At 37.8% G+C, this 18,113-nt stretch overlaps 2 protein-coding genes across 8 annotated transcripts in view; one reads left to right on the top strand and one right to left on the bottom strand.

Moving 5' to 3' along the window:
• Positions 1-7,663, bottom strand: part of PIBF1 (progesterone immunomodulatory binding factor 1) — a 237,121-nt gene extending 229,458 nt beyond the window's left edge. For all 3 annotated transcript variants that reach the window (XR_001896934.3, XM_003913944.5, XM_021929673.2), the window contains exons 1-2: positions 7,371-7,663; positions 5,996-6,294 (exon numbers count right to left, since the gene is read on the bottom strand). Coding sequence is in view for 2 of the 3 variants with exons in the window: in XM_003913944.5 (XP_003913993.2) it covers positions 5,996-6,247 (252 nt within the window). In the remaining variant the exon portion in view is untranslated. The remainder of the gene's footprint in view (positions 1-5,995; positions 6,295-7,370) is intronic.
• DIS3 (DIS3 homolog, exosome endoribonuclease and 3'-5' exoribonuclease) overlaps positions 7,557-18,113 on the top strand; it is a 29,565-nt gene continuing 19,008 nt past the window's right edge. The window contains exons 1-12 of one of the 5 annotated variants that reach the window (XM_031655886.1): positions 7,626-8,119; positions 8,372-8,439; positions 8,721-8,878; positions 11,297-11,490; positions 12,184-12,257; positions 13,584-13,751; positions 14,312-14,476; positions 15,612-15,725; positions 15,851-15,988; positions 16,832-16,978; positions 17,396-17,512; positions 17,776-17,877. In XM_031655886.1, the coding sequence (XP_031511746.1) occupies positions 11,397-11,490; positions 12,184-12,257; positions 13,584-13,751; positions 14,312-14,476; positions 15,612-15,725; positions 15,851-15,988; positions 16,832-16,978; positions 17,396-17,512; positions 17,776-17,877 (1,119 nt within the window). In that variant the 5' untranslated portion in view covers positions 7,626-8,119; positions 8,372-8,439; positions 8,721-8,878; positions 11,297-11,396. Of the gene's footprint in view, positions 8,120-8,371; positions 8,879-11,296; positions 11,491-12,183; positions 12,258-13,583; positions 13,752-14,311; positions 14,477-15,611; positions 15,726-15,850; positions 15,989-16,831; positions 16,979-17,395; positions 17,513-17,775; positions 17,878-18,113 lie in introns of all 5 variants that reach the window. The other 4 variants (XM_031655887.1, XM_031655883.1, XM_031655884.1 and 1 more) reach the window with 4 other exon arrangements.

Genomic DNA, 18,113 nt, shown 5'->3' with positions numbered 1-18,113 from the left:
TTGACTATTCAGGACTACTTAAATGCTTCCAATGACAGGAAGCTCAGAAACTTAAGATAAGGCCATTTCAATGTTAATAGCAGTAACAGGTTTACGTTGAGCAGAAATCTACTTTTCCTGTGACTTCCAACCATTATCATGGAGTTATAGTCTAGTGACGAAAATGTATTTTTCATAACGTTAGCAAATGATGCTCAATAAGCTTTGGTGAATGAATGACCAACTAAAAATACCATTCTTTCAAGACCTAGGCTTTAGGTTTTCTGCCCAGGCTAAAAAGTGTATGGCATGGCTGGGTGCAGTGGCTTCACACCTGCACTTTGGGAAGCCGAAGTGGGTGGATCGCTTGAGGCCAGGAGTTCAAGACCAGCCTGGCCAACATAGTGAAACCCCCATCTCTACCAAAAATACAAAAATTAGCTGGGCGTGGTGGTGCGGGCCTGCAGTCCCAGTTACTCGGGAGGCTGAGGCACAAGAATCACTTGAACACAGGAGGTGAAGGTTGTAGTGAGCTGCTATCATGTCACTGTACTCCAGCCTGGGCGACAGAGTGAGCCTCTGTCTCAAAAAAAAAAAAAAAAAAAGAAATTAAAAGAAAAAAGTATATGGCGGCACTACCAAATTGAGCCCCTTTCTTCTTTGCTTAAAAATTCAGAGAGGATGTGACCAGACAGATTTGAACCAAAGACCATGTGGTGTTACCAGATTCATTAGGATTTTGGGGACCCTGTTCATTTCAAAATATCCCATGAACTTTCTTTGCTTTCTTCTAGAGCTGGACCTCACTGAAACACCAAAAAAACAAATAGGTCTAACACCAGGAGTCCAATATACTTCTGAGTCCTCACAAACGACCAGAGAGACAAAATTCAGTGGAGTATACTAGCTTTAGAATCAAGGCTCACAAGAAACAGTGTAGCACTTTCTGTTCATCTGGAGTGCTTCACACATACAGACAAAAGACAAGACATAACTAAACATATAATAACACATACGAATAAAGGTGTTATTTTAAAACATAAAAAGAAATGTCACATACTCATTTATACATAAATAAGTGAAAAATATATATGTAATGTGTGTAGTGCTGTTTGCCTGTCTAAGGTGGTATTCCCAAGGGATGTTTTATATATATATATATATATATATATACACACACACACACACACACACACACATATACACACACACACATATACACACACACACATATTAATGCACATATACATATCTTTAATATTTTAAAAATGTTCTTTCATCAACTCTAGACCTACACTTTCTCACATTGTAACATCTCTAAAATTGGAATGCATTTTACAATCTAAGGCACTTAATAATTCAACTGGCAGTTTTTAACCTTAGCAATGCATGTAATGATGAATCTTACAATAGAGGTGCTTTAGATTCAATAAATTATGGAAGGCTAACTCTACAATAGGTATTTCTTGATATATTTGAGAGCAAACATCTTATTCCTAAGGGGTCTTCAAGCAGAAAATCCTGAGTGCTCATTTGATAGAGAAAAAACTCCACTAATATACAGCAGGATAGCTATTTTGGAGAGAACCTGGCAGTACACTTAAATGAAGCAGATGTTTATATATGTCAAAACATGCTCACAGAGGTTCAGAAGAGAAATGTCTAATGCTGCATGTGTTGGCAAGGAGCTGGAGGCAATCTGGATGCCTAGCAATGTAGGAGTAGATAGGCTGGTAGATGCACACAAAAATTATATAAGAGTTGGAAGCAAACGACTAGATGTACACAAAGTAGCAGATAATTTCAAAAACAGTGCTGAGTAGAAAAAGAGATAAGAACAAAAACAAAGCATACAATTTACATTTCTGTAAAGTTAAAATAAAAGATACACATTCTCAATACACGTAAACAAAACATTAAAATGTTTGCATTAAGAAACGGAAGAAGGGAATGAGCTATAGGAATAAACAGAATAAATACATTAGATAAACAGTGATGATTATGTGTCAAACTCAGGAAAATGACTAATTTAATCTTCCTCATTTTCAGTCAAACTAGAAAACCACAACAAAACTACATTAAGCACCATGGAAGTAGAAAAATAATAATACTGTGCTGAGTAAGTACAGCTACAAATAAAATAATATGTAAATAGTAAGTATATTATTAGTATATACCAGGCATGTATGAGCTTACATACATTGATAAATCCTCCCAATAATTCCATGGAATAAATACTATTATCATTTTATAGGAAATCAGGGAATAAACAAGTTAAGGAATTTAGTAAGGCTGGAATTCAAAACCCAAACTGTGTGCACCTAGAACTGTAATTTGGATTTGTTACACTAGAGAGCCTGTCACGAATCAGCCAACATTTCTATAATATAAAGCTTACACCTAAAAAGAAGCAAAGCCGTTGACAATCAAGCATAATGCAAGCTGAAGACAAATAATAAAAGAGGTGGCCGAATAAAATGTAAGTCTGGATATGGCATATAGGCGGCACTTAATAAAATATTTGCTGACTGAGTGGGTGAATTAATGAGTGGGAGATAACCTCAGGTTGATTCAATGAGTTGCACCAAAGATCTGGAGAGGTGACGGTAGATGGAGTTCACGTGAAATGCAAAAAGAGTAAGGGAATACGGATGGGAAACCACTGGATGCATGGATAAATTACCAAGTGACCGAGACTAGAGAGGTGACTGTATATGGTACCTAAAAGAAAGTGTTTGGAGCTTCACTTGTGTAGAGTATAGGCTTTAGACCTCCTAGGTTTGAATCCTATCTGACTCTATCACTTTCATCTGAATGGCCTTGGGTATGCTATTAACCACCTAGTGGTTTTGTTTTATCTGAGCAAAATGGGGTTCAGTCATTCATTTAAAAAACAGCTGGGCACTTATTTTGTGGCAGGCGCTGTTCTAAGTGCTGGAAATACAACCATGAATACAAAAACATCCTTGTCCTCATGGACCTCATAGTCTATTCACAAATAACAAACAAATTCAGTCTGATGGCCATAAAAGGCACAGAAAATGAAAGGGATGAAACAGATAAGGATACTATGTTAGTTGATAACAACAACAGCTAATACTTACTGTGGGCTTATTTTCTGTGTCCCCTCAAAATTCGTATATTGAAACTTAATCACCAATGTGAGTAGCAGGAAGTGGGGGCCTTTGGGATGATTAGGTTATAAGGGTAGAACCCTCATTGTTGGGATTAGTGCCCTTATAAAAGTGATCCCAGAGAGCCAGCTTACCTTTGTGCCATAGGAGGACACAGTAAGAAGTATGCAACCTGGGAGAGGGCCCCCATCAGAACCTTACCATATGAGCACCCTTATCTTGGACTGTCTTGCTTCCAGATCTGTGCAAAATAAATTTTTGTTGTTTATAAGCTACCCAGTCTATGGTATTTTGTTATAGCTGACCAAATGGACTAAGACACTAAGTAACCGGTACTATCTAACTTACTGTATGATTCATTTAATATAATGGTTCAGGGAAAGCCTCCTCCCCTAAAAGTACCTATCTTTCACAGGGTTGCTATGAGGCTTAAATGAGGCAACACTTAAAGGTTCTTAGAACAATGTCTGGCACAGCATAAGCACTCAATAAATGTTAGCCATTCGTGTATTTTTTAAAAGTTTACCTAAACTGGTTCTTTACTTCATCAAGATTGAGGCTTTGGGTAACTATGAGAGGCATGGTCAAGAAATTTTTCAGTGGCAGGATACTGAAGTAAGTTGGCATACATAGTCAAGAACTAAAATAGGAGACAGACTTATCAAGTGAGATAGTCTACATGAAACAATAAAATGTGCAGGTAGAAAGAGCTGGACCAAGAGGAAAGATGATGGGTTTACCATGGGAAAGAAAAGATGTTCTCAGTGACAGTAGGAAAGAACTCTTTGGTCTTTCTGAAATCGCTGTAAAGTTCTCATAGCTAGTGACAACTTTATAAATCCTACATCAAATCCTATAACTGTCGATAACCACACAAGGACAAAAAACAATGACTAGAACATCTTTAATTTGTATGGCAAACATCGTTTGCTAATGATTATGGAATCTGAATTTATGCATCTTATTATGACAAAGTAACTATAAAATAGACACAGTATGTAGCAAAAGAAATGTACCAAAGAAACCAAATTTCCAGAGCAAAGATAATTATAATTTTGGCTGGTCAGGTGCGGTGGCTCACGCCTGTAATCCCAGCACTTTGGAAGGCAGAGGGAGGCGGATCACATAAAGCCAGGAGTTCGAGATCAGCCTGGCCGACACGGCAAAAAACCCTGTCTCTATTAAAAATACAAAAATTAGCCAGGCATGGTGGCAGGCGCCTGTAATCTCAGCTACTCGGGAGGCTGAGGCAGGAGAATCACTTGAATCTGGGAGGAGGAGGTTGCAGCGAGCTGAGGTCACACCACTGCACTCCAACCTGGGCAACAGAATTAGACTCTATCTCAGGAAAAAAAAAAAATTGTAATTTTGACTCTCCCTATCAAATCAGTCATATCAGTTAGTGCTAAATGAAGTAGCAAACAACATGGTGAGGAAATACATCTAAGGAAATATACTTCCACTTTGGGAGGCCGAGATGGGTGGATCACCTGAGGTCAGGAGTTCCAGACCAGCCTGGCCAACATGGTGAAACTCCATCGCTACTAAAAATACAAAAAAAATTACCCGGGCGTGGTGGTGAGCACCTGTAATCCCAGCTATGTGGGAGGCTGAGGCAGGAGAATTGCTTGAACCCAAGAGGCAGAGGTTGCAATGAGCCCAGATTGCGCCACTGCACTCCAGCCTGGGCGACAGAGCAAGACTGTCTCAAAAACAAAAAAAAAAAAAAAGAGAAAATATACCTCATATGTGCTAGATTTTTAAAACTGAGTCTACAAAAGTAATTAATCCATATCTACCTTTAAATCACTCCATATTTCAATATTCAAATTATTATCATTTTGAGCTAGGGTCTTGCTCTGTCACTCAGGCTGGAGTGCAGTGACACGACCTCAGCTCACTGTAATCTCTGCCCCCGGATTCAAGTGATTCTCCTGCCTCAGCCTCAGGAGTAGCGGGACCCATAGGTGGAGCACCACCACGCAGGGCTATTTTATTTTATTTTATTTTATTTTATTTTTTTTTAGTAGCAAGGTGGTCTCACCATGTTGCCCAGGGTGGTCTCAAACTCCTGAGCTTGACAGCAATCCACTGGCCTCAGCATCCAAAGTGCTGGGATTACCGGTGTTGGCCACTGCACCCGGCCTCCAATTATTATTATTATTATTAGTTTTTGAGATAGTCTTGCTCTGTTGCCCAGGCTGAAGTGCAGCGGTGCAATCGTGGCTCACTGCAAACTCCACCTCCTGGGCTCAAGCCATTCTCCTGCCTCAGCCTCCCGCCTCAAGACTCCTGAGCAGCTGGGATTACAGGCACCTGCCATCACGGCTGGCTTTTTTTTTTTTTTTCAGTAGAGCTGGGGTTTCACAATGTTGGCCAGGTTGGTCTCAAACTGCTGACCTCAGGTGATCCAACTGACAGATAAAACTGTACTTGTCAGGTACAACATAATGTTTTGAAATATATGTACATTGTGAAATGGTTAACTCTAGCTAATTAACAAATGTTTTACCTCACATAGTTATTTTAGTAATGAGAACACTTAACATCTGATGTGTTTTTCAAGATTACAATGTCATTAACTATAGTCACCATGCTGCACAATAGATCTCTTGAATGTATTCCTCCTATTCAACTGTAATAATGTATCCTTTGACCAACATCTCCCCAATCCTCCTTTACCCCAACCACATCAGCCCTTGGTAACCACCATTCTATTCTCTACTTCTATGAACACCAAAATTATTTAAAGGCTATACTTGTCAAGAAATATAAATGTATCATTTCAAGTTCAGATAATGTGTGTGTGTATTTAATTCTTATTTACCTGCCATTTGAAGACAATAAAGCATACAGAAAACAAAATTTAAACCTGATCTTACCTTTGTAAGATAATCCACTTTCAAATTGTCGATCATCATAGTTTTCTGGGATAGCTCAATTTTTAGTAACTGAATATTATGAAGTAGTTCTTTTCGTTCAATTAGCTGCCTGGTGATTTTGACTTTACCCTCTCGCTCTTCTGATGAGGAAATATCGTCCGTAGGAACTGTTGTTTCTAAACTAATATCTTCAGATTCTAGAGAACTAGAGATGTTCACTTTTTTTGACTCCTTTGAAATTTTTCGAGACATTTTTATTATAATGGATCAGTTTTCTTCTCTAATTCGATTTTAGTATTCTGTAGGTTAAAAAACAACATTAATTTAAAAATTAACTGCAGAAATCATGGACCGTATTGAAGAGAGACTAAGGGTTCCTTAAATAAATATTAGGCAATTTAGTGCACCCCTAATCTAGAACAGATTATTGCAGTAAGTTAGTGCTCAAATCAAACACATTAATTCCTACTACGAACTCAGTCTTCGAGGAACTTTAAAGAAACAAAACAAACAAACAAAAAACAACAGTTCCTGGGGGGAGGAATCTTATTTGGACGAAACAAAGAAATGTACAAGATGAAGAAAAAAGCCCATTATAATCAAGAATGGCACTACTAAGAGCAACACATGCTCAAAGATAACAGAAATCACGACTGAGTTGGTCAGGCAAAGGTTACACGGAGGTAGCACTTAGACTCTTGAAAGACTTGGACAGGCATAGTAAAGAGGAGAAATCATGCAGTTATTAACGATACGTGAGTGGAAGTAAAAAAATAAAGCCAAGTCTTGGAATAGTTACTCCTTCCATTCCCCCCACCCCCAAAACACACACACACACACACACACACACACACACCCCTCCTTAACGATCAAGACTGGAGGGCCTCATAATGTCAAAATATGGTTGAATTTTATTCTATAGGCAATGAGTCATCACTGAAAGTTTTTAAAATAGGGAAAACAGGGAAACAAAAACATTTTTTATAGATAGCAGAATGAAAACAACAGGGTATAACAAAAGTTAAAGAAATTCTAAATATAACTTCTTACTCTTTCATAAGAATGTTAGCAACTACCTTGTTTTAATACGTCATGATATAACAAATTATGCTATTAAATATTTCAGTTTTTCTAAACTGAATGATAAGGAAAGGTGTACGGAGTGGAAACAGCGAGAACTATACTAAGATCGGCCTCCCTCCTTTTTGAAGGGAAATGAGTAAGAAAAAGTGAATTCAAAGACAAATCCTCTCCTCAATTACAAAGGACCCGAAACGGGGACTGCCTACACACTCAGCGCGAAAATTAAGCCCCAAACTTGGCAGGTCGGGGGATTCCTGCCCCACGCGGCAAAGGGATGATAGTCGCTAGTTACCTCGAAAGAGTCAATTACTCCACACTGAACACTTGACCAGCGGCCAGTGCAGATACTTCGAGGGACCAAAGGCGTCTCTAGTCGGAAGCTCAAGGTTGCAGGCCCTCAACAAGGGATTTCAGGGCAGGGGACCGTTAGGACCAGTAACCAAGACAACCATCTCCGCACCCGTAAGGACGATAGAAGCAGCACTCCCACAAGCCGCCGGAAGTCAGCTCTCCCGGATGTTCCGAGGCGCGGAAAGCAATACACGATGGGAGGTGGAGTCCAGAAGCGAGCCCCGCCTAGGCTACGGGCGGAAAAGGCTCCTCGCCTTGCTTTGTCGCCCCTCCTCACTTTCGCCCAATCGCGGCCGTCAGAGAGCCAATCAACGTTTGTCTCGACATTTTCCCGCGAGAAGTGTTACTAATATCCAGGAACGGAAGAGGGAGAACTTCTGGATGAGGCATAGTTGTGTCCTAGCTTGAAGCCTTTTGCTGGAAGAGCACTGCTGGGGTTAGGATTCTGCGCGGCGAGGCAAGATGCTCAAGTCCAAGACGTTCTTAAAAAAGACCCGGGCGGGCGGCGTGATGAAGATCGTGCGCGAGCACTACCTGCGAGACGACATCGGCTGCGGTGCGCCCGGGTGCGCAGCGTGTGGCGGGGCGCACGAGGGGCCGGCCCTGGAGCCGCAGCCCCAGGACCCGGCGAGCAGCCTCTGCCCGCAGCCGCACTACTTGCTGCCTGACACTAATGTGTTACTGCACCAGGTGCGTGGGCGGGCGAACCGCGGACAGCGAGGCCCCACCGGGACAAGGGGATATGACACGTAGAGAAACTGAGGCTCAGGGAGGAGGGTCTTTGGCAGTGTCTCAGATCTAGGGGAAGGGAAACCCCCTGGGGACCCAAGCTGCCTGTTCCCCAGGCCGAGGTTCTTTTCCTTGTGCTTTAAAAAATGTAGTTCTTGGAGTCGTATTTTAGACACGTTATTTTTCTAACTCCTGGTGTCTCTTCTGCCTTAGATTGTAAGTGCCTGGAGGCTGGGGACCTGGGCTTCTGTGGCCTCCAGCCTGCGACTCCCAGGCAGCTTGTAAGTGCCTACGAACAAAAACTATGTGAGCCAACGTATTTCTTTATTAATACCCTTAATTCTACGAAGTCTTGTGATTGGTCTGTTTAAGTGTGCTTTTTAAATAGATCTGAAGGATTTAGTGACTATTGTTTTCTATAGCCAAATAGCTTCTTGGCTTAACTTATTCAGTGTATTTAAAACATAAAGTATTTATGCCCAACATAAAACAGGATTTTGTGTTTGACAGAAGCTACTTACAAATGAATATAGGAAAAATTAACTTACTTTCTTTTTTTAAGATTGATGTTCTTGAGGACCCTGCCATCAGGAATGTAATTGTGCTACAAACAGTTCTTCAAGAAGTGAGAAATCGCAGTGCCCCCGTATATAAACGTATCCGAGATGTGACTAATAACCAAGAGAAGCATTTCTATACTTTCACTAATGAGCACCATAGGTAGGAGGAATATTGCTAAGTTAAATATCAGGAGACCACAGAATTAGCTAAATTGGGAAGAGGGTTCCTGTGAGTAATTTGTGACATTGTCAGTAGATAAGTGATAGATTTCATACCCTATTTGATTCTTACATCGCTGTGCAGAAGATAATGCTAAGTGAATCTCTCTAAGGTCACACAGGCATTGATGGGCTCAAGCCTAAAACCAAGGCCTGCTGACTCCTAGACTACAGTAGGTAATTTTATTTCCAAAATGTTTTCATTTTGAATTGGTTTTAGCTTGAGTTAGACCGTAGAATCTTGGAAGATGAGATTTGCCTAAGTTCCTGGAATGCCATATAATGTGAAGAACAGGGTAATAAAATGTATGACTTTGTGAAGTTTCTATTTTGTTTAGAAATAGAAAGTATATTTATTCTTAATGGTCTTTTAAAAAGTTTAATACTTTGCAGCAGATTACATTGAGCAAGATTAGGTTAAGGAATATAATTCTTTTTTTTTTTTTTTTTTTGAGACACAGTCTCACTCTGCTGCCTAGGCTGGAGTGCATGGCATGATCTTGGCTCACTGCAACCTCCACCTCCCAAGTTCAAGCGTTTCTCCTTCCTCAGTCTCCTGAGTAGCTGGGATTACAGGCACGTACCACTATGCCCGGCTAATTTTTGTTTTTTTAGTAGAGACAGGGTTTCACCATGTTGGTCAGGCTGGTCTCAAATTCCTGACCTCGTGATCCGCCCACCTCAGCCTCCCAAAGTGCTGGGATTACAGGCATGAGCCACCACCCCTGGCCAAGAATAGAATTCTTTGTTGTGCTTTTAGATTCAAGACCTTTGAACTCAGTGTGTGGTCTCAGAAAATAAGATATTGCCTATTATGTTATATTACGTAAATAATCTATGATGGGTATTTATGGTACTTTTATTGGATTAGATCAGGTCTTGGCATTATAGATATTTTGAACTGAATTTTTTGTGTGTGGTGGGAAGGCTGTTTTAGACATTGTAGGATGTTTAACAGTGTTCCTAGCCTCTTTGGCAGAATCACCACCCCTTACCCCCACCACCACCACCACTCAGTTGTAATGATGCAAAATGCCCTGGGGGAGCGAATTCACTCAATTGAGAACCATTGGATTAGTGTGTAGGATTCCGGTAATGAAATTCCATCAGATTATGCACATTTTTAAAAACCTTAATTTCTCAACTTGCTTGATTCTTATATCTCAAACTTCAATGTCCTTGTAAAGAATACCAGTAAAGCCCTTGTAGGCTTCTTATTGTTAGTACCTCCTTGAAATCCAGAAATAGGAACATCACTTGTTTTTCAGTGCAGAAAGACCCACGTTTAAATACCAATTCAAAAATTGATGACTCTGTCTTTCACTGATAAGCTTTAAGCATTAGCAGCTGGGTGTGGTGGCTTATGTCTGTAATCCTGGCACTTTGGGAGGTTGAGATGGGCAGATCACTTGAGGCCAGGAGTTCCAGACCAGCCTAGCCAAATTAGCTGGTTGTGGTGGTACATGCCTCTAGTTCCAGCTGCTTGCGAGGCTGATTTGGGAGGATCGCTTGAACTCGGAGGTAGAGGTTGCAGTAAGCTGAGATCATGCCACTGCACTCCAGCCTGAGCTGCAGAGCAAGACTCTGTTTCAAAAAAAAAAAAAAAGCATTAGCAAGTGCATTCAACGATGAGGAATAAAATAATTCTAAAACTATTAATATAAATCAATCAAATTATAAAATTGAATCTATTACCATTAAGTACTGGAAGCTATTGTAGTGAACTTTGCTGCTGTACTTAAACCTGGCATTGATGAACAGATTTAAAGAAATAGATGAATGTGTTGACATTTGGGAGTTTAGATAGAAGAAATATGTAATATCTATTAATATACCTGACTTTTCAGTCTCTACACAACTTCAGCTATTAGTGTTTACCATGGATAATTTACATGCATTATTTATTAATGACTGTAAAATTCTGATTATAAATGATCTAATTATACTATTTGTAGCTTTTAGGAATTGCTATTAACCTACAGTGTGAGTGAAATCTGATTATCAGACCTGTGAAATTGTATTATAATTTTATCTCAACAAACTTATTTAGTGTCTCAACCTAAAGTATAAATTCTGATCTTGAATTTTTCTTTTTAGGAAAAGAAATTCTATTAGCCTTTTTCTTGTCCCATTAATAACATAATTTTCTTCTTTTCCAAGCAAATTGTTTCTTAAAAACTTAATTATAGGAATCTTAATTTCTTCTCTGAGGTGTACATCTGAATAACTTCCAGAGAAAAGATATACCATTGACTTTTTCTGGGTTAGTGGTTTAAGCATGTATGTGCTAAGAGTTTTCACATATCCTAGTGTCTACTGATTTCCTTTTGTTTCGTTTTGTCCTTTCCTTTCCATTTAGAGAAACCTATGTAGAACAAGAGCAGGGAGAAAATGCTAATGACAGGAATGATAGAGCTATTCGAGTAGCAGCAAAATGGTACAATGAACATTTGAAGAAAATGTCAGCAGACAACCACCTGCAAGTTATCTTCATAACAAATGACAGGAAAAACAAAGAGAAAGCTGCAGAAGAAGGAATACCAGCTTTCACTTGTAAGTCTAAATGTAGAAGTACTTAGTGCATGTTTGCAAATACGTGGAAAAATAATCATCAGACCTATAGTCAGATGTTCACTTTACTATTTAGTATTTTCGTAGTCCTATGTAACTTCATGTGATATTTTTGTATTTTTAAATTTCACATAGTTTTTAAGCTAAATATGTTGTGGTGCCCAGTGGCTGTTAATTTTCGCCTCAGTATTTGCAACTGGTTTAGCGATGAATCTCATAAATACACTGGAACGCCTGCCTCTGCTTTAGGCATGATCACATCAACAGATTTTTGGATTTTGTTTCTTAAGTACATTGAGGCCAGGTGCTGTAATCCCAACACTTTGGGAGGTCAGGGCAAGAGGCTTGCTTGAGACCAGGAGTTCAAGACCAGCCTGGGCAACATAGGAAGACTATGTCTCTACAGAAAAAAAAAAAGAGAGAGCCATGCATGGTAGTGTGTAACTATAGTCCCAGCTACTCAGGAGGCTAAGGCATGAAGATAGCTTGAGCCCAGGGATTCTAGGCTGTAGTGATGTGTCATTGCACTGCTGCACTCCAGCCTGAGAGACAGAGTGAGACTGTCTCTTAATGAATGAAAGAATGACATGTATACTGTCGCAAACAAGACTATCCATCTTTTTCGTATCTAAGGAAAAAAACACTATCAAAAACAACATAAACTTGTTTTTTCAGGTGAAGAATATGTAAAGAGCCTAACTGCTAACCCTGAACTCATAGATCGTCTTGCTTGTTTATCTGAAGAAGTGGTATGTTTTTGTTTTGTTTTGTTTTTGAAAAGTAAAAATATTAAAATAGCCACTTTGGAATATTAGGCACATAGATACCAAATTTAAAAATTGGAATGTCAGTGGGTAAGCTGGATTTGGAATAGTTGTGTTATAAACAAGAGTGGATGTCATAGGCTTATTGAAATGCCATTCCTAAAAGACAACTTTCTAAAATAGATAGATTTCCATTAACCTGAGTAGGGCCTGGTACATGGTAGCACTGTTTGGTTGAGGAAAAAATGAATGGAATCCATAGCTGATTTTTGAATAAAGAGTAGCTGTTGACAAATACAGAAATGGCAGGCACTGCAGGCAGAGAAAAGAAGAGGGAGGGGAGTGTCCAGATGGTAAAGACCTATAACTTATTCTGTAGGTTAGTAATTTTTCAATTGATTTATAAAGATCTCTCAGAAGGGCTGCTATGAAGAGGAAAGGATTCTGAGATCCCTTTCTTATATGTCAGGCTAAGAAAAAGCAAGGGTATATGAATGTGGATTGGTGGAGCAGGAGAGAATGATCAGAAATGGTATTTATTTGTAAGACCACTCTCGTGTCAATGTGTAAGATTATGCATTTTATCCAGGAAAGATTAGAGGCAGAGAAGTGAGTAAAGAAGTCATTGCAATAGCTGATGTGAGAAGGAGTGCTAAGGGAATAATTAAATTCTGAGCCTTCATTTTCTTATATATAAATATGTAATGTTTAGCAATAATGACTTCATAATATTGTTGTAAGGATCAAATAAGATGATAACTGTGGCATTAATACAATTTTCATCTCAGTGCCTGGCACATAGGTATGGTAAGTATAAATGGTAGCCCTTGTTACAGAAATAGGTTTTAAGTGATAGGACATTATATGTAAATCCAATCTTTACATTTCTGTCATCCCTTCTTACTTTTATAATACTTTATGAAACCAAAAGGAAATGAGAAGATAAAAGTTGAGTTTGATTTTTGAAATACAGATTAAGTATTGCCCTAATACGTAGCCACTTAGTTATATGTGACTGTTTAAATTTAATATGTATTAAAAATTCAATTTCTTGGTGGTACTATCTATCTTTCAAGTGCCCAAGAGAAACTTATGTCTAGTGGCTGCCATATTAGAGATCACAAAATGAATACTTCACCATAGAAAGCTGTTTTTGTTAGCACTGGCCTATGAGAAAAGCTACTATATTTTCTCCTATTCAGAGTTGTGTATACCATAATGTAGATTTCAAAAATTCTCTATTAATAATAGTTGTGTATTGAGTGAACAGAAGACTTATTAGCGGCATCTTTTGGTTTGCTTATTTCATAGAATGAAATAGAAAGTGGAAAAATAATATTTTCAGAGCATCTTCCCTTAAGTAAGCTACAGCAAGGCATAAAATCTGGTACATACCTTCAAGGAACATTTAGAGCCAGCAGGGAAAATTACTTAGAAGCTACAGTATGGATTCATGGTGACAATGAAGAAAATAAAGAGGCAAGTATATAAATAAATTTCTTATACACTAAAATAAAGATGCTATTTTATATATTATGACCAGTTAATGGTAAATACTATTTGCATAACATATGAGGCTTCACATACTTTAAAGCAAATGGTAACTTTTTTCTTTCTTTTTTTTTTTTTTTAACAGTGCTCAAGATTTGTCAGGTAGTTTTTAAAATCTTTGCGCATGGCATTTCATTTAATGTTCAACCCAACCTATAAAAAACTAGGTAGCGTACTCTTATTTGACCAATCAGGACCTTGAGATTTAGAGAGCATAAATAATTTTTCCAAAGTCTCTTGGTACCAGCGTAAGTTAATGATGGAGCCATGAACACAAGCTGTATATTCTGACTTACGTTTTTTCTACCTGATATTGAGAAATTAAGGTTGTGAAATTAGGGACACAATAGAGAAAGAAAATCTATAAAGGAGGAATAGAGATTCCATAGAGGCATTCAGAATGTATGTAAATATCTGTTAGATGATCTTCCCTTTAATATATTGCCATTAAAAATATTTGGGCTCATGCCCTCTGTTGTTTTAAACAGATAATCTTACAGGGACTGAAACATTTAAACAGAGCTGTTCACGAAGATATTGTGGCTGTGGAGCTTCTCCCCAAGAGTCAATGGGTAGCACCATCTTCTGTTGTTTTACAAGATGAAGCTCAAAATGAAGAAGATGTGGAGAAAGAAGAAGAGAGAGAACGAATGGTATGAATCTAAGCAGGATTTGTATTATTAATATGTCAGCTTTGGAAGACAACAGGTTTCATTGCTTTCAGATTTATTGCATAAAATTATAGTTTTGATATTTAACACATGTCATATACATGTTTTTTTTTCTCTTCTATGTAGTTTTATTGTCTTAATTTGCTCAAATAAATGGGTTTAAATGTAAACAGATTGTTAATACGAGTATGAGTTAATACAAGTATGAAACTGAAAATTTATAACATTCAAGTGTATTATTTGACTTAGTGAGGTTTAAGCAAATACAAATTTAAAATTTTCTGAAATGCTTTAAGTAATGTTTTAGGAAATGTTTTAGAAATGCTTTAGGTGAAATTCCCTTAACATAATAGATGTACTTCTGGGCCATTATATTTGGGCAACTTATCTGGTACCATATTTATTATGAAGAGAATACTTTCAGTTTTTTCTTATGATATGAGCTAAGTCTACTTGATACGACCTTTTTATTTCTGTATTTTATAATTACAGTAATATAAATAGTTGGAATACATATAATAGTTTTTATATTCTTCTTTTTCCATCATTTATATTCATTGCTCTGGAGTCTCATTGTATAATTATCCATGGAGAGTCCAGGCCTTTGGATAGTATTAAGAGGTGAAATACCATAGGAACTTTTGTTATTTCTAATAGCAGACACTCTTTATTTGGGTTTTTATTTTGTATAAGGAAGAACCTTTAAAATGAACAAATAAAGGTCCAAAGGGAACTCGTCACCATACCACATAGCTAATTTACGCAAACTAGTACTCAAAGCCTAGTCTAATTCGCAGACCTGTGTGTCTATTTTAGTCAGTAAATCCTCATGTTAATCCTGAAAAGTGCTGAGTTCTAACATATGTATTCAGTTATATTTATTTATTTGTTTTTGCTTTTTGATTGTTTTGTAGTGCTTTATTATTAAGAGAGAATGTCTGTGGTTTGGTTTGGCATGTTCTTCTCTAGAATTTTGAAACATCAGCATTCTGTAGTCTTATGTCATAATTTACTGCCTGAATGGATTAGTATCCGTGTATGTATTTTGATTTTGAAAGGAAATTGCCTGATAATACTTAGAGGAATATAACTGAACATTATTATTTTTATATCTCAGCTTAAGACTGCTGTAAGCGAGAAAATGTTGAAGCCTACAGGCAGAGTTGTAGGAATAATAAAAAGGAATTGGAGACCATATTGTGGCATGCTTTCCAAGTCTGACATTAAGGAGGTGAGTAAAGAGCATTTACTGTGTAATAAAAAAAAGGATAAACATTTAGTAGAACTTACAGCCTTTCTTTTGCCTCCATTCTCAGATTTTTTGTGTGTAAAATCTTTATTCCTAATTTTTGCTAGTCAAGAAGACATCTCTTTACACCTGCTGATAAGAGAATCCCTCGAATTCGCATAGAAACCAGACAGGCTTCTACATTAGAAGGACGGAGAATTATTGTTGCTATTGATGGTTGGCCCAGAAATTCCAGATATCCAAATGTAAGCTTAAAGTATTAATTTTATTTGGGGATGTTTAATTAAAATTTTGTGAGTAGTATTTCTGCTTTTAATAAAAATGGAATCACTTCTATGTAGGATTTGTACTGAAATTTAGAGATATTTCACAAAGTGACCTGGTAAGTAGCATATTTACTTTGAAAATTAATTTTATGAAATTCCAGTGTAAATCATTTGGTTACTTTTATGTAAATTTCTTCTTTTTGAGAGAGAGTCTCACCCTGTTGCCCCGGCTGGAGTGCAGTGGCGTGATCTCGGCCCACTGCACCCTCCACCTCCCAGGTTCAAGTGATTCTTGTGTCTCAGCCTCTCAGTTAGCTGGGACTACAGGTGTGCGCTACCGCGCCCAGCTAATTTTTAGGGAAGACGGGGTTTCGTCCTGTTGGCCAGGCTGGTCTTGAACTGGCCTCAAGTGATCCACCCGCCTTAGCCTCCCAAAATGCTGAGATTACAGGCGTTAGCCACTGTGCCTGGCCTCTTTTATGTAAATTTTTAAACCAATGACTTATTAATCATGGCTATGAAAACTGAGTTCTATACAGATTCTAATCAACAAATTTTGAAAAGATTATATTGGAAGCACATTTTAAATTTGAACGTTAATGAGAAATAGATGCTTTAGAATGTAAGAGCTGGACCCTTACGAAGTTTCCATCATAAATCAGTTGAGAAGTCTTGTCTAATGTACCAAAGGGTCATTTTTCAGAAGTCGTTATGGGAATATTTAGGAATACTGAGATGATATGTAAATGCTGAAGAATTTAATGTGATGAGATGTAAATTTACTATAACGTAGGCATTTCTAACAATGCCTCTTGGTTTCAGGGACACTTTGTGAGAAATTTAGGCGATGTTGGAGAGAAAGAGACTGAAACAGAAGTTCTGTTACTTGAACACGATGTTCCCCACCAGCCTTTTTCACAGGCTGTTCTTAGTTTTCTGCCAAAGATGCCCTGGAGCATTACTGAAAAGGTAAGTTGAAAGTAATTTGTAGTGACTTTATAAATTATTATATCCTCCCTAGTTTTGTTTAATTTCTGTATGTGTTTTTAAATATGTAGACACCACGGGCCCTCTTTCCCTGCATTTTGTTGGGTCTAGCATTTTTAGGAATTACAGAAGAAGTCGTTTGCTTCTTCATCGAAAGGTAAGTTTGTCTATGGGACAGACACTTGCATATGTTAAATGTTTCAAAGGGAAGGAAACCATTAGTTACAAATCATATGTGGCGTCTCTCTGCTCCAGTGCAGGAAAAAGAAATGTGATTGTCATCAAGAAAATACAGCTAAATTGTTTTTGTATAAGTATTACTGGTTTCACAAGAGCTATTCATATGTTGTAGTTGTGCTTTGGAAATAATTTATTTGTTTATAATTTCATGTCTTCTAGGACATGAAAAACCGAGAAGACCTGAGGCATCTGTGTATTTGTAGTGTAGACCCACCAGGATGTACTGATATAGACGACGCTCTACATTGTAGAGAACTCGAAAATGGGAATTTGGAGGTATAAATATGTAATAGTGTCCTTACCTAAATGTAGTTCTGTTCTCAGTTCATTTTCTTTTGACCTAGAATAGAATTTGCTTGTTAATTCCTCTTGTGAAGTATAATTATAGCTGCAGACTATTGGCCATGTGTCAGAAGTTGAAATGGCAGAGGTGACTGAGTCTTTTTTGAATTTAGCTAAACTTTATCTTACTGAAACTCCCATTAGGTACATTTACCCAGTCGAGCATATTGACATCCTTTTATTTTTATCTTTTTAAGGTTGGTGTTCATATTGCTGATGTGAGCCATTTCATTAGGCCAGGAAATGCCTTGGATCAAGAATCAGCCAGAAGAGGAACAACTGTGTATCTTTGTGAAAAGGTAAATGTATTGAATTAAAAAATTCAGCAATCATGGACACCTAAGGATTTTTAAACAGCCGTGAATTAGCTAAGAAAAATACATGGAATAAGGTGGCTTTAAATCACTAAATATATAGAAAATTTTTGTTACCAAGTGGTTCAAATAACAAGTAAAGTATTGTGAAAGTCAAGGGGAAGGTTAAACTTAGTCTCTTAGTGATTTCCATAAAAGTTTAGTTTCTCTTTTCTTTTTTT

This window comes from Papio anubis, chromosome 15 (assembly GCF_008728515.1).
Source record: "Papio anubis isolate 15944 chromosome 15, Panubis1.0, whole genome shotgun sequence".
Taxonomy (NCBI): Eukaryota; Metazoa; Chordata; class Mammalia; order Primates; family Cercopithecidae; genus Papio; species Papio anubis.
This window is presented reverse-complemented; position numbering and strand designations above follow the sequence as displayed.